This window comes from Ursus arctos, unplaced genomic scaffold (genome assembly GCF_023065955.2).
Source record: "Ursus arctos isolate Adak ecotype North America unplaced genomic scaffold, UrsArc2.0 scaffold_31, whole genome shotgun sequence".
NCBI classification, from domain to species: Eukaryota; Metazoa; Chordata; class Mammalia; order Carnivora; family Ursidae; genus Ursus; species Ursus arctos.
The window spans coordinates 26,851,375-26,867,540 of record NW_026622997.1 but is presented as its reverse complement, the minus strand read 5'-3'; the positions used below and the strand labels follow the sequence as shown (position 1 = coordinate 26,867,540).

Genomic DNA, 16,166 nt, shown 5'->3' with positions numbered 1-16,166 from the left:
CATCATTAGTTTCATCTGGAGAGTTCAATAATCCATCAGTTGCGTGTAACACCCAGTGCTCATCACCGGACGTGGAGAGGATACAGCCGTAAACCTCAGTCTACTGTGTTACTGGACATGGAATCCTCATTAACTATGTTTCATTTCTGCTGTTTATTAGGCACCAGAGTAAGTGCTAGAGTGTAAGTCACCTAAACCAATGGTGATTTGTGTCTTCTGTGAGCCAGCACTGCTCTGTGAACTGTTACTCAGCCCACAAAAAGATACACAGAGAAATTGAAAGTGAGCATAAGCCAGAAAGCTCTCCCTTCTCCTGTCTGAGGCTGGTCGTCGCCCAGACAAACTGAGCATGTATATATCACGTCACTAGATCTGCTAAAACACTGAGATTATCACCTGTTGGGGACCAGAGATGGAGTTGCACAGTGTCTACACTGGAATGGGTTTTCAGACATTCATGGAGGCCTATACATAAAGCCTGATAAAATTATGGCTACTCGCCCCAGAAATACGTGCGTGTACAGAGAAACATAAAATGTCAGTGTATGTATGCGGATGATCTGAAGTGATACAGATCTGGGTTTTTATTTTTTTTAATTTTCTTTTAAATATTTTATTTATTTATTCGACAGAGATAGAGACAGCCAGCGAGAGAGGGAACACAGGCAGAGGGAGTGGGAGAGGAAGAAGCAGGCTTCCAGCAGAGGAGCCTGACGTGAGGCTCAATCCCAGAACGCCGGAATCACGCTCTGAGCTGAAGGCAGACGCTTAACAACTGAGCCACCCAGGCGCCCCAGATCTGGGTTTTTAATCCTAGGAAGAAACAAAGGCCGGGAAGAGACATGTTGTTCGATCACTTCATCAGCCAACAATGCGACTCCACTCATGTGTGAGTAGGAAGTGGAGTCGACAAACCTGGACCCGTAACAACCACCAAGGGAATAAGTTGAAAGAGGCCATTTCTGAGTCACTCCTTCATCCAAGCAGACTTGAGTGCCTGCAGTGCCCAGATCCAGTTCTAGTCTCAGATCACGGCTCCAAATATGGAAATTTGTCATTCTTTTCCATTCCTGACCCCCAGTGTCCATTCCTAGAACTTGTACCTCTCTTCCCACGTACAGGAAGTCCACACATCCACACGTCTTGATGGAGACAGAGACATCTCCATCCATAGACAGGAGAACTCACTTTGCCAAACAGTCTCGCAGTTGGACATGACAGGAAGCATCAACAGTCACGTGACCATGTGCCACACTGACCCAGGACAGGTGACAGACACACTGGGACAGGTCCGTGCACTGGGCAGGGGTGGTCTGAGCGGTGTCACAGTAGCATCATGCAGCTCTCAGGGGCAGCAGTGATCGCAGTCCTACCTCAGGGTTCAGTGTCCTGCCTCAGGGGAGTCAGCGGCGTGCACAGGGGCGGAACCCAGTAGCAGGCGCTGACTGTATACAGGCCTCCATCTCGGGTCAGTGTGGATTCTCTTCCTGGCTGTGTAGCCTCAAGCCTGTTTTGTGATTTTCCTTGAAACAAAACAAGGCCCCACATACTCTCCCTCTTCCCTAAGTCTGTGACTGTAGGAACATATCACAAGGAGTCAGAAACCCATGTAGGAGGAGTTTCCAAGAGCAAGATTTCAGACATTTCCCCAGCTTTATAGAGATGTGATTGACATACACCATTGTGTAAGCTTGGGGGTACAACCGGCTGATCGATACATTTCTACACTGCAACAGGGTAACAACCATGGATTAGCTGACCCCCGCATCATGTCACACAGTTATCATTTCCTTTCGTGCGGTGCAGACATTCAAGATCTACACTCTCAGTAACTCAGAGATTTTAGGTTGAGCTGAAAACTTCCTCAGTCCGCCACCTGGCCGTGCCCATGGGAGAGAAAATGTGTGTCTCTCAGCATGTCTTACAGTTTTCTTCCTACAGAAAACCATTTAAAGATTTTATTTATTTGAGAGAAAGAGAAAGAGAGAGAGTAAGAGAGAGAGAGAGAAAGAGAGAGCATGCTTGAGAGGGGCAGGGAGGGGTAGAGGGAGAGGGAGGACATTTCAAGCAGACTGTGCACTGGGGGCAGAGCCTGAGTCGGGACTTGATCTCATGACACTGTGATCATGACCTGGGCTGAAACCAAGAGTGGGACACCCTGGGGCCCCCAAATACCAATAAATGTGTCTGTAAGAACCCTTCCCTCAATGAGGGTTCTCCTCAATGACTTCAGTGCTTCCCTGTCTGGAGGAGCCCAGGATTGTCTATGGCTTTGTTACCAAACACTCAGGTCTCTCCCCAGACCTACCATCTTAGAATGTAGGGTGTGAGCCCAGGAGTCACTTGTGTAACAAGCCCTACATGAGGGACTGACACACGGCCATGTGGGGATTCTGCTCTCTGTGCCTGAGACTCCGTGTGGGACCTGAGACCAGCAGCAGCACCAGCCTCGTTATCACCCCAGACTCTCAGGCTCTGCTCCAGCCTGTCTAGATCTTCACAGTCCAGGAAATTCCTGTGAGCACTGAAGGCCGGGCATCCCTGGTCTACGTGCCTTCTAGACGCAGAACCAGACTGCGGTATGCTCTGGTGTGCACTCTGATCAGCGTGCTGAGCCCTGAGGAGTCCAGGGTTCGCTCCTGTTCCTTTCCCTTCTATGGTCCTCGCCCCCTTGGTGACCTCATCTCTGCTGAAGGCTCTAAACATCATGTATATGGTGTCACCTCCCAAATCTATGTCTCCCACCCGGATATGTCTCCTACCCTGCAGTCTGTATCCAACTGCCAACCTCACTGCATTTCTAGTCGACATCGCAGACTCCACGTGCCTAACCCGGATGCCTGTGATGCTGCTTCCCCCAGTGTCCCACTTCCGGAGTCTTCCCTGTTTCGACAGAAGGCACCTCACATTTCTACCTGCAGTCTGAAATCCTGGATGCCCTCCTGGATTCCTCCTTCTCACCACCCAGAATGAATCCTTTAGCAAATGCTGCAAAGTCCATCTGTAAGTATCTCCAGCAGCCAATCACTTCCTCTATCTTCCCTCCTCTCACCCCAGACGGACAGCCCACGCCCCCTCCTGGGACACTGCGCTGGTTTCCTGCAGTTTCCCTACTGGTCACTGGCCCTGCACCTCTCGATTCTGCGCAGCGGAGAACAGGTGCTGCTAAAGAAAATCGATTCCATCGATCTGTCCATTCTTGTAACTCCACGCCTCACTCGCAGAAAACTCAAAAGCCTTCTCATATCCTCAGGCCTTCATGACATGTCTGACATCGGACCTCACCTCAGCTGCTCTCTGCTCCAGCCACAGTGGCCCCCGCACCCTTCCCTGAACACAGGACACGCTCCTGCCCTAGGGCGTGTGCACTGGAGCTTCCCCGCCTGCAAAGAGCTCCCCCCAGACCTCCTCTTACACAATTCCTTCGTGTCCTTCAGACCTCTCAGAGGTCACCTTCTCAGTGAGCCTCCCCTCATCCCTGGAGTAAAGCAGCCATCGTCCCCGTCCCGGCACAGGTGCCCTGGGTCACCTTCCTCACAGCTCCTGCCAACTTCCAATTTAAACACGTCCCTTATTTGCTGCGCTGACACAATACACAGGTCACCTCGGAATGACACTGGTTTGCACGGTGCGTGTGCACCTGTATGCGGACTTTTTGCAATAACTGCTGTCCATGCATTTTCTCTTCTTTGTGATTTCTTACTGAGTTTTTCAGCTTCATTCATTGTAAGAACATGGTAGATACTTCATACAACATACACATGTGTTAAGCGACTGTTCGTGTTACCAGTACGGCTTCCAGTCACCAGTAGGCTGTTAGCTGTTATGTTTTGAGGGGGTCAAAAGCTATCCTTGGATTTCTGACGGCACGAGGGGTCACTGCCCCAATCCCCGCTTTGTTCCAGGGTCAAGTGGAGTCTGCCCCTCACGGCTGAACATACTCTCCACAACCAGCACATTTTCCCTCTTCCTCGTCTCACTGAGGTGTCCCAGGTGTAAACATGGTGTGTTCTGCATGTGCACACGACCACTATCAGCTGAAGGAACGAGCAGCTAGAGGACCCCCTCTTCTAGAGGTGCCTCAGGCACAGCTGTTCCGTGGCAGCTCCAGCCCCCCGTGTGCCCCCCTCTTGCCACCCCTGTTGCCTCTCTCCTCGCACAGGGCTGCCCTCCCCTCCCTCTCTGCTCAGCCCTCCCCACATCATGTCTCGTGCACAGCGCAGCACACGGAGTTCTCTCTTCAGAAACACTGTACGTAGGCTTTCTGGGTCCTTGTCTCCAACCACATAGAAATCGACCTCAGACTCTGCTTCATAAATCCATGAACTCAGATCAGAGCAGCCCTGGGATCACTGGACTAAGGGCCGGAAGAGAGCACAGAGCAGCACGGAAGGCAGAAACTAACTGACGTTTAACAAGGACGAGAACCTGTCAGATTCCTCCTCTTTCTCTACCTCCAGAATCTAAAGGATAATCTAGAAAACAGCTCTAGAGGGAGGGGAACACATGGATGAATCTGGAAGTTCATCTCTCCATACCACAGAGACGCCTGTGTGCAGGAGCCGACCTAGGCCTGTGGGGTGTAGCCCAATGGACACCTGCTGCTGTAACCGACAGGTCACCCAGGGGAGACTGGATAAGAACTCATACAAAGAGCCAGAACAGTCCTGATGCTGTAGAGAAACAATGGGAAAAAGAACAACAACCCAAAATGGAGGCTATGACCTGATCCAGGCCTGAGATGAGGCTGACGCAGTCACAGGAAGCTGTTACTGCACAAGGTCCTGGTGACAGGTGACGTCCAAGTCACTGTGATCACAGGGCCTAGTGAGACAAGCTTCCACAGCAGAGACAGGGACACGGAGCAGAGAGATGACCCAGCTGAGGGGTGATCACGTCACCCCCAGATGTACTGAGCACTGACTGGGCACAGACCCCGTCCCTGCTCAGCTCCTCACTGCCTTCTCCTGCCCCACCCGCAACACACTCAGCACAGCAAACACAGGGATACTGGAAGGTTCTCAGTGCTTCCATTTATTTTGTGTCTCAACTTTACAAGTCTCCTCTTTTATTATTTCATCGGCCCCACATACCAACAATTAGGAAACAAAAACATTTATCTGGATTTCATTTTCAATAGAGAAATAAGTCAGCACTCAGCCCAACTTGAAATAAGGACAGGCATGGAGACGGTCCAGCCCTGCCTCTGCTGGAACAGAGGGGCACATCAGAGAAGAGAATGCAGATCAGCATAGCGAGGGATCACAGGGGGCAGGGCAGGCAAATCTCATGTTCTAACATTATGCTCACAGGAACACAGCCACATTCTGACACCTTTTTCAGAAAGAGAACTCAGGGGTTGTTGATGTCACCAAGTGGGAGTCTGAACATATCTTGCATCACTCAGTCCCCCCGAGGCAGCTGGTCTCACACTGTGAAAAAAAATCATGTACACATTTAGGTCAGTCACAGAAGTGCAGACATTCTCAGGAGCCCCATTCATGCTCAGTGTCCCTAGTGCCCTAACCCTTCCCCCCTTCAGGGTCTCCAGGGTCTCACCTTTAGGAAGCGTAAGAGACACATCAGAGCCCTGGGCACTGTCATCGCCTAGGGGAGAACAGACAGGACGTGGTCAGAGCCCACAGGAGAGGAGAGTAAAGGAGGAGCTATGGGGTGGGTGAGCTCCCCATGTGGTCTTGTCTACACTACCCCGGGGTCTCAGGGATTATCCCCTCCATACTTACGTGCAGCGTGAGAGTAACTCGGTCCTTTTCCTCCTGTGGGAAGAAAATATCATGTCAGAGGCTTGGGACAGTGCTGGGCCATGAGATCCTAGGGGAAGCTCCTAGTCCCTGCCCTAAGCAAGTTTGCAGAATTGTGACTGGGGACCAGGACAGGATCAGGAAACAGGAAGAAAGAGGTGTGGGGTCACTGGGCCACCTGACTTGCTGGAGGTCTGTCCTCAGCAGGGACCTTCCTCTCCGTCCTGTGTCCCGTGACTGCTGGGAATCAGGTCCCCATCACCAGAATTACCGGGATGAAAATGTGTCCTTCATTTTCACAAGTGTGTGGTACACACGGGGTGTTAGTGATCAGCTCCAGAGTGTGCAAGGCCATGTGTGAGGACGGTACCTCCCAGTAACAAGGCAGTACAATCTCTACCTAGGAAACCCACCAGAGGGACAAGAAAACTCAGATCCCCGCACTCTGTTTCCTACCTGAGTGCTTCCTCCTCCAGATCACAGCTCCAATCGCCACAGTGACCGTAAGGAGAACCAGACCAGCGATGATCCACGTGATGGGGACGGTGATGGTGGGCTGAGGAGGCGGCTCTGGAAACGGAACGCAAGGTGAGGGGCCCAGAGCTCTGGCAAGAGTCCCAACCCTGCTGAAATTCTCCAGAAGGCCTTCTGCTTTCCCTGAGAAGAGGCTCTACTCCAATCCCCTCCTTACCCCATCTCAGTGTGAGGGGCTCGGGCAGCCCCTCATGCTGCACATGGCATGTGTATCTCTGCTCCTCTCCAGAAGGCACCACCACAGCCGCCCACTTTTGGAAGGTCCCATCTCCTGCAGGCCTGGTTTCCACAAGCTCTGTGTCCTGGGTCAGGTCCTCTCCATCCTGCTGCCAGGTCAGGGTGATCTCCGCAGGGTAGAAGCCCAGGGCCCAGCACCTCAGGGTGACCCTTTGGTCAGAGATGGGGTGACGGGTCACGTGTGTGTCGGGGGTTTCTGAAGAAGAATCAGGATATCCACACTTTGGTTTACCTTTATGGGTCACTGAAATGGCTTCATGTGACCATCCTGACGTGGACAGGGCCCTTGGTTGGGATGGAATAAGCACAAAACTCAGTCACCAACCTAGCCTTTGGGATCTCCTAATGCTGGAAAATTCTAGAATCAGGGATCGACCCCACGGTAGGAGGCTGCAGGTCTAAGAGGGAGAGCACGCTAAGGGTCCTGACTGGGGTGGAAGGTGAAGGAGTCAGAAAACCCGGAGTCAGAACTCCAGTTATGTTCTCATTGGAGAACAAGGCCTTGAGAGGGACAGTCATGGTTCCCAAGGAGGCTGCCAGGATCAAAGGGAACCGCTGATGGGTTGTTTCAGGGATGGTCTCCACCTGCCTCCCGGGAGAGGCTGAATTCCTCAACTGCCCTTTAGAGAAAAGCGGCCTCTGGGTGAGTCCCTCTCTCGTAGGAACAGGAACACCCAGGAGGTTCACAGTCCCCACCCCTGGGAAGAGCGGTGTTGTGACACCGAGTCCATTTTCCCTTCCTGGTGGGAAGCCAGCCCCAGGGGAGGGGAGATCGGGAGGCCCGCGGCCCCTGGTACCTGCGCGCTGCAGCGTCTCCTTCCCGTTCTCCAGGTGCCTGCGGAGCCACTCCACGCACGTGCCCTCCAGGTAGTTCCTGAGGTGCTCTGCCTCACCGGCCGCCTCCCACTTGCGCCGGGTGATCTGCGCCGCCGTGTCCGCCGCGGTCCAGGAGCGCAGGTCCTCGTTCAGGGCGATGTAATCCGCGCCGTCGTAGGCGTCCTGACTGTACCCGCGGAGGAGGCGCCCGTCGGGCCCCACGTCGCAGCCGTACATCCACTGGATGGTGTGAGAGCCTGGCCCCGCCCGACAGGAGGCGATTAAGTCCAAACAGAAAGTAAAACCGCCCAAAAGTTCCCGCGGGTTCGTCGGGGTCAGGGGTCGGGGGTCGGGGGTTCCTCAGACTCGGGGTGTCGCTCAGACCCGGACACTCGGGGCACCCGGCCCGTCGGTGGGGTGGGGGTCGTGACCGGGACCCGGGCCGCGTCGCTCACCGGCCTCGCTCTGGTTGTAGTAGCCGCGCAGGGTCTGCAGGTCCACTCGGTCAGTCTGTGCGGCGTCCTTACAGATCCGCGTGTTCCGGTCCCAATACTCGGGCCCCTCCTGCTCCACCCACGGCGCCCGCGGCTCCATCCTCTGACTGGCAGAGTCGCTGTCGAACCGCACGAACTGCGTGTCGTCCACGTAGCCGACGGCGATGAAGCGGGGCTCCCCGCGGCCGGGCCGGGACACGGAGGTGTAGAAATACCTCATGGAGTGCGAGCCTGCGGGCGCGGAGGGGCTGAGACCCCGCCCGACCCTCCTCCCGCCGCGGGGCCCGGGGGCGCCGGTGGAGGCGGCTGGGAGGGCAGGGGGAGGGGCACCGAGTCGGGGAGAGCAGGGCGGAGGCGGGGAGGGACGGGGGAGCACAGGCCGGGGCGCGGCCGGGGGCGGCTGGGGGTCGGGGGCTGCGGAGAGGCGCCTTCCCCGGGGGTCGCGCGTCCCCGCCCGGCGGTCCCCTCGCTCCCGCCCCGCAGAGGCCCTTTCCTCCCGCCGCCGAACTCACCCGCCCAGGTCTCGGTCACGGCCAGGGCCCCCGACAGCAGCAGGACGAGGGTTCGGGTCATCACGACCTGCATCTTCAGGGTCTGGGGAGACTCTGAGTTGCCACTGGGCCCCTGGCCGGTGCGGAGACTTTATAACCCGAAACCGGGGAGCTGCTGATTGGCTTCCCCAGAAACCCGACACCAATGGGAGTGCGAAGTGGGGCCGCGTCAGGAGTCTCCAGGCAGGAGGACCTGACACAGGTTGTGAGAGGGAGAAGTGAAACCCAATAGATGGGGACTCCCCAACATTTGCCTCCCCGCCCCAGACACCGCCCTGGGTCTGAGACCCTGAGAGGCAGGTCCAAGGACCTGGGACTTTGCCCCGACCCCTCCCCTACCGCACAGCGTGCTCTTTGTCGCACTGTCTTCCTGAGTCGTGGACCAGGAGCTGGGTGAGTCACTGATTCTCAAACTTGGTCTCAGGGTATCTATACAGTCTCGCAGATACCGAGGATCCCAAGGATAATTTTGTGTCTGTGGGTTCTATCTCTCAGTATTTACCATAGTAGGAATAAAACAGGTTTAAAAATTCATTAGTTCATGTAGAATCATATTCATAACCCATGGCATGAAAAGAGAAATATTGTTTTTATGAAAAATAACTATTTCCGAAATAAACAGCACAGGGAGAAGAGTGATTTTGTTTCATTTTACATTTTGGCAAGTCTCTTTCTTGTCTGTCTCCTTAGAAGACCCCTGGATGTTCAGGTTTGCTTCTGCATTTACTGTGTTGTTTTGGTCGAAGTGTATGAAAAAATTTGCAACCTTGCAGAGACATGAGAGAATAGTATGTTTCACAACCTTCTCAGATAGTTGTGAATATTCATCTTAGGTGCTATATTCAGACTACAGAAGCTGTGCTTTCTCTAAGGTTATTGGCAAAGTGGAACCTGAAACAGTATCACTGTGTCCTTCTCTGTTACGTTAAAATCCATAGGCCCATCTTGCACACTGAATGGGTCTTGTACTAATGCGTGACTTTCTAAAAAGTAATATGTTGTTTCACTAAGTGATATACATGTTCCAGTGTTGATTAGACTGGAATTGAATTATTACCTCAGACCCCAACAGAAAAGTTTGTCAGTAGTAAGAAGCTGTCAAGTTTATTGGTGGATCACAAGTTCTCCAAAACTCTGATTTTCTCTTGAGAGCTGACATTTGATCAAGGCAACAAGTCCTCTCAGCTGTCATATGTGAGTTGATTTTCATGAAAGGGTAGGTTCCTGTTCATTTTCCAGAAACTGTCTGCCAAATCTCGTAGTCTAAATAAGCCAAGTTTCTGTGTCATTCATTCCTTCAGGTAAAAATAGCATTGTGTTAAAAAAAAAGAGGCCAGTTAATTTCACACACATTATTTTCTTTGGGGCTTATGCATGTAGCAGAAGTGCTGTACATCACATGACATCACATGTGACATGCTTAAATGTGGATTTGAGAATAATTAATAATGATTTTAATGCTTTGATAAGGATGTTTTAAGGTGGGACTAGTTCTGTTTTGTCCTGTTTTTATTTTTGAGGCATTTTATTTGCACAAAGGTAAAACATCCCTAGAAAAAGAATCTCAGGATTTTCCCTCGTGTGTGTTTTCATCTTGCTTCTTCATGGTCCATGATATCAGCTGAGGTTGTCAGGACAATGAAACCAAATGGGAGGGATGCGAGCAGATTCTTCTGCCATTTTTCTAGATCTTTGAGTTGTACATCAAATCTGGGGCTGCTCACTCCACGGGTGTTTAATCTGCCCCTGGGGTTCCCGACAATGTTTTGTGATCAGCAGTGACTTCACACCCGCCAATGTAACCGAGCTTCGTCCTCACAGTTAGAAACGGGACGATGACTTTGGAGCATGGCCTAATAAGACCTGCCTTTTGCCTCTCAGGCATTGTTACTGCTCTTGAGAGCATCTCCCAAGATATTCATGTGACCATATGGTGGCTTGGAAAGATGGTGGAAAGCGTGTTTTTGTTTTCTATGGGAGTAAGTAGTGGTGAAGAATAACAGCTATTGCAGTTTGCACCCATCACCTCCATTCTTGCTCAGTTTTAACTCCGTTGAGAATGTCAACATGGTGAAAAGGCAAATAATGTCCCCGTAATGTTATGAAAATAGATTTAACCTCATGGATTCTGTGAGAGGGCCTCAGGGACGATGGGTGTTCCACGGACCACACTTTGAGAATGGCTGCTCTGAATCACCCTGGGAGAGTCTCCCATCTGGTCCTGCCCTGGCGCCCTCTTCACTCAGCAGAATCCCCTTCCTGAGCTGCACCTGCTGTCTCTGAAAACTCAGCTCTGACTCTAGCCCCTGAGTGAGTCTAGAGGAGAACTCACCTGGAAATGTGATGGCAGAGAGGGTCCCCAGTCTGGGAAGGGAGATGGAGGGACAGGGATTTCCCTTTTGTAATTGGGAACAGTTTGTGCTGACGGCACCAGACCCATGCATAAGCGACTTTGATGTTGGGCACTCAAGTTGGATCTATGACTTGTTGCAGTGAGAGAGGACACGCCACTTTGGGGGCCGGGGGGCATCTTAATATGAAGGTGTTGGAACCTATAAGGGCATGGGCTTTGGATGGGTGCTTTGGAGAAGATCTGTGGAGCTGGGGCGCACTCCCAACTGCGTGTTGTCAGGACGCGTGGTGATTCCATGGTTGAATCCCCTCTCTAGGCGGGGCCAGACCAGAGCGAGGGTAGAGCAGTCACGGTAAAGAAGCAGCGACACTCACACTGGCTGACACAGGAGATGTGTGTTGTGCTGTGGGTTGCACGGTGCCTTGTTTTGTCTGTACTGACACAGAGTGATGTCATGGTTTCCGAGTGTCCTTGTCTGATGCTGATGTTCTGTGAGATGCCTGGCTCTTGTCCCACAGGAGAACAACATGGCCGAGGGGTGGGCATTAGCCAGCTTCTGACCACACTGAGCTCAGCTGTCAGTGTCAGACCAGCTCCCGATGTTAGGGGCTTGTTGTTTGTTCTCTGTTAAATTCCATATTTAAAAAAAGCTGCAACCAATTAAAAACAGAATTATAGAATTGGTGTTTCCCTTTCCCTGGGGTAAATACCCAAGCGTGGAGTTGTTGGATTATATGGCGAATCACTGTGTTGTACACCTGAAAGGAGAGTGACAATGTGTGCCAAATGCACTCAAACAATAAAGAAAAATAAAGAAGAAAAGAAAGTCAAGCAGAGGAAGACAATCATCATATGGTTTCACTCATTTATGGAACGTAAGAAATAGCAGGAAGATCGGTAGGAGAAGGAAGGGAAGAACGAAGGGGGGGTAAACAGAAGGGGGAATGAACCATGAGAGACTATGGAGTCTGGGAAACAAACTGCGGGCTTCAGAGGGGAGGGGGATGGGGGAATGGGATAGGCCGGTGATGGGTAGTAAGGAGGGCACATATTGCATGGAGCACTGGGTGTTATACACAAATAATGAATCATGGAACACTACATCAAAAACTAATGATTTACTGTATGGTGACTAACATAATAAAAATTATTATTTAAAAAAAGAAAATTAAAAATATTAGAAAGGAATTTGGAGCAGAGGAAATGAAATGTCAAACAAATGTATTTGTAATAAGTAAACAAACAAATATGAGAATATGGAAGAAGTATTGGGAATAAAACTTAGGATCTATGAACTTAGAAAAGTAAGGGATGAGAGTGTCTGTCAGAGGGTTGGGAAAACACACCGTCATAAGGGTTGATGGGAGTGAACACTGGGATACAATTTTTTTTTTAAAGATTTTATTTATTTTTATTTGACAGAGATAGAGACAGCCAGCGAGAGAGGGAACACAAGCAGGGGGAGTGGGAGAGGAAGAAGCAGGCTCCTAGCGGAGGAGCCTGATGTGGGGCTCGATCCCATAACACCGGGATCACGCCCTGAGCCGAAGGCAGTCGCCCAACCGCTGTGCCACCCAGGCGCCCTGGGATACAATTTTTAAAGGGCGCTTTAGAAAAATGTCTCCACAAATGAAATGTGCTTATATTGTGACACAGACATTTTCTCGGAGGAGTTTATCCAATGAAGATATCACACATGTTCTCAAGGATGTTTCTTGGCGTGTGGTTTATAAAAACAAAGAACAGAAGTTATCTGAGCAATATAATCAATATGACGATGGTAAGTCTAAATAGTAGAACACTTAACATGTCTCAGGGTTTATCACCATGATATTACACAGAAGGTCAAAGGTAATCATGAAAGCAAACCCATGAGGCACCCCATAGGGGATCCCTTTGTACAGACAGGAAAAGGAAGACTGAGAGAAGAGAAGGAGGTGATGGAACCAAGATTCAACCAGGTTTGGTCTAAGAGGCCTTGTTGACTTATCTATCATTGTTCCCTGTCCATCCCTGGGTATGACCGTGCACTCCATCTAAGTGAGCTTTTGAAATGTTCCAGAATGTTCTACAACGGGAGGCTTCGAGGCACAGAGCCTAGGAGGACATTAGGGTGCAATGTGACTCTCCTGCTCAAATCAGACTGAAGTCCATCATCCAGTGGACATCTCGAGGCCTCCAGGAGCTCAGGATCAGCAGGACCCCGGAGACACAACACAGAGCCAGGGTGATACCCTGGTGACAAGTCACTGCCAGGGTCATGTGGGAGATGGACATGGAGCAGAAATGACAGAGGGAAACGTAAATGACTCCTGAGATGAATGCTCTGTGGAGAAAGGTCCTGACATCATGAGAGCAGAGACCAGGAGGCCTAGCAGGTCCCCTACCCCTAGTACCAGTCATGTCTGCAGGACGCAATAGGTGTGTGGATATGAAACACAACTACACACATGCTGCACAATCATAGAACAGGAAGGAGCTCTGGGAAATTAACAACGTGACCATAGACATGAATAATTTAGTGGATACACTGGATGATTACAGTTGTCCTTCCCCGAAGTCATACAATCAGGAGGGTGAGGGCAGCAGGAGAGAAGACCTGCTTGTTTCTTTTCTTTTCTTTTCTTTTCTTTTCTTTTCTTTTCTTTTTTCTTTCCTTTCCTTTCCTTTCCTTTCCTTTCCTTTCCTTTCCTTTCCTTTCCTTTTCTTCTTTTCTCTTTTCTTTTCTCTTCTTTCATATTTTATTTTCTCTTCTTTCCTATTTTTTTTCTTTTCTCTTTTCTCTTGTCTTCTCTTGTCTTGTAAGATTTCATTTATTTATTTGACAGAGAGAGAGAGAGCGCACAAGCATGGGGAGCAGCAGGGAGAGGGAGAAGCAGGCTCCCCACTGAGCAGGTAGCCCGACTCAGCGCTCAGTCCCAGGACCCTGAGATCTTGACCTGAGTCGAAGGCAGCCACTTAACCGACTGAGCCACTAGGTGCCCCAGAGAGAGGGTAGAAGAGAAGAGCCCCTGAAATCTCCAAGAGGCAACCGCACAGGCCTGGTGGCTGGAATACATGAGGCAAGGACCCCAAATCCCGAGGACAACTCCGTCCAGCACAGAGTCTCTGTCTCGTCACTGCGTGGCTCAGGGCGAGGGCAGCCTAAAGTCTCCTAAGATGCTCGAGTTTCTGGTCTACTTTCCATGTCCCCTTCCGCAGGATACCAGTAGGCAAAGTGGGAAAATGACGGAGAAAACCAAACAAGGGGAGCACATGGGATCCGGCCACAGGGAACCAGGAGGAGAGAGGCCAAGGGCCCCCAGGAGGAGCAGCAGGGGATCTGGGTGTCAGCCCTGTCCCAATGGGGCAGGACTGAGGGCTGTGGGCCATCTTAGGGGATCCTGTGGGGGAAGGATGGGTTCTGTCTCGAAGAGGCACAGGGGCTTCTGCCTGGGGCCCTGGTAGAGGTCTCTGGTCTTCCCCTGAGGGTCGTCACACAGGGGTGAGCTCCGTCATTGGTCGGGGAAACTGTACTTACGTTCAGTCATTTTTCCACACTGACACTATGAACAGTTCAAACATTCCAGAAAGAAGGGGAAAGCAGAGAGAGGGGAGGTGATTAGGGGGTTTCCCCTCCTCCAGAGCAAGACCCCCTTATGCTGGGAGGCAGGTAATCAAGGGACTGAGAGGAGGGGGAGCAAGGCCCGCGCACCCTGAAAGGCCAGCCCTGGTTTCTGATTCTGGTTTCCAGATTCCCACTCCCTGGGCTACAGTTTCACAGCCGCCTGCCATCCACCCCTGTCTCACAGCCTCTACCACCTGGAAACCTTCTCTACTTGTGAAGACAGTGGAACCCCTGCTCCACAAAGAGCAGCCCCAGGGACTCTGACATGGAGGGCCCAGCAGCCTGAGCCACGGAGATGCGTTCCTGGAGCTCGGAGGCAGCAGGTGGGATGGAGGCTGGACTCTGCAGTGGTACACAGAGATCAGCCAGGAGTCAGGGCCCAGGCTTCTGCCTTGCATTTCCCCCAGGACCTCAATGTGTCCCCTCCCCTCTTCCCAGGGCTGCAAGACCCAGGCGTTGGAACACCATGCCCAAGATGGCCAAGGGGGGAGGCTCCTGTGCAGGGCCAGACCCCACCTTTTGGAACCTGGAGGGTGGCCTCCCTCCCCTGCCTGGAGAGCCCAGGACCCTGGCGTGCTGCCTCTTCTACCCCTTGCTGCCCCTGAGACACAGGGACCTGCTGTCTGCATCCCTCAGGCCTGGTTCCCGCCCCTGCAAACTGGGAAACGACAAACTCTGCTTCTGTTGCATCTACGGATCCCACATTCTCATTCTGTACATGGTCGTGCGGGGAAGAGAAAGCTGCCGTCCCTGTGATTGCTTCTCCAAGTGATGAGGACCCATGGCTTTGACGTGTGTGACTGATATCCAAATATTTGGGGATTTTCCAGAGATCTGCATGTGATGGATTTCTAATCGTGGTCGCACAGTACAGGCTATAATTTCACTGCCTTTACATTTATTGAGATGTGTTTTAGGGCCGGTTCCTGGTCTGTTTGGGCTCACGGTATGGTTATTGTCCTCTAATCCTTATTTGCTCTATTGATGAGAGAGGAGTGTTGATCTCTAAATATATTTAATTGGTCTGTTTCTTTACAGTTCTGTTTTATTTGCTTCTCTCCAATCTCTGTTCTCTGTGATTTTTGGATTGGGTAATTTCTATGGATTTAGACTCAACCTCGTTCATTCTTTATTCTGCCTTCCCAGGCCTTCAGTGGAGTTTACCTATTGAACTTTTATTACATTTTTCCCTTTCCGTTCCATAATTTCTATGTGGTCTTCTTTGTGCATTCCACTTCTTCATTCAGATTTCCTCTCTGTTCACCATTTAGTAACAAGATTTTCTTACGTTCCTTCAACCCATATTTATTCCGTTCTTTGAACATAGTTCCCGAAGCCGCGTGGGAGCCGTCGGTGCTGATTCCCGCTTCTGGGCGCACTGGGAATACTTTTCTGTTCATTCTCAGGATGTGTCTCTCAAATGTGTTTCTTTGCATGTCTGGCCATATGTCCTTTCAAAGTGGACCTCAGTTTTCTGTTTTAGCAAATCTGGAATCCATTTTATTTTTTTGATGACTGCTTGTTCCCTAGAAGTGTGTCACTTGCATGGACCCCACTATGACCTGAGCCCCTGCAGAGCTGACGGCTGTTGTCTGAGGCCTGTCTCAGCTGCTTGAGTGAGCGGCCCTCCATCCGGGTGACTTAGTGGTCAATCAGGGATATGCAGTTTGTACTCAGATCTCGGAGCTCATCTTCTCCGTGGTTGCCTTGTTCCTGGGATTTCCCCTAAACTTCCAATTGCCCTGCCAGCCACCAAGTCTGACCTTTGATACGTTCATCCGGTATGATCTCATTTTCTTAAGTAAGCTCTAA

General features: G+C 51.2%; 1 protein-coding gene and 1 long non-coding RNA gene across 3 annotated transcripts; one reads left to right on the top strand and one right to left on the bottom strand.

Annotated features, from left to right (window-relative positions):
* Window positions 1-5,008: 5,008 nt before the first annotated feature.
* On the bottom strand, window positions 5,009-11,988 carry LOC123000236 (patr class I histocompatibility antigen, A-126 alpha chain). The gene is made up of 8 exons (XM_048225649.2): window positions 8,356-11,988; window positions 7,805-8,074; window positions 7,331-7,606; window positions 6,454-6,729; window positions 6,219-6,332; window positions 5,745-5,777; window positions 5,560-5,607; window positions 5,009-5,432 (listed from the first exon to the last, which is right to left on the bottom strand). Exons 1-8 carry the CDS (start codon window positions 8,426-8,428, stop codon window positions 5,428-5,430), a joined length of 1,095 nt encoding a protein of 364 aa, XP_048081606.1. The 5' UTR covers window positions 8,429-11,988; the 3' UTR covers window positions 5,009-5,427.
* LOC125283563 (uncharacterized) lies at window positions 8,440-15,864 on the top strand. 2 transcript variants are annotated; one of them, XR_007191464.2, is made up of 3 exons: window positions 8,440-8,787; window positions 14,481-14,677; window positions 14,793-15,864. It is a non-coding gene; the product is annotated as an uncharacterized LOC125283563 (long non-coding RNA). The 2 variants fall into 2 exon arrangements; XR_008956652.1 differs by having other exon boundaries at window positions 14,481-15,864.
* The last annotated feature ends 302 nt before the right edge of the window (window positions 15,865-16,166 follow it).

What these genes read in the sequence shown, in the direction of transcription:
- LOC123000236 (XM_048225649.2), bottom strand. Translation starts at nt 8,428, where the DNA reads ATGCAGGTCGTGATGACCCGAACCCTCGTCCTGCTGCTGTCGGGGGCC. An exon ending in GGAGACGCTGCAGCGCGCAG is followed by an intron (nt 6,730 to 7,330) that starts GTACCAGGGGCC and finishes ATTCTTCTTCAG; the next exon opens with AAACCCCCGACACACACGTG. An exon ending in CTGGAGGAGGAAGCACTCAG is followed by an intron (nt 5,778 to 6,218) that starts GTAGGAAACAGA and finishes TTCTTCCCACAG; the next exon opens with GAGGAAAAGGACCGAGTTAC.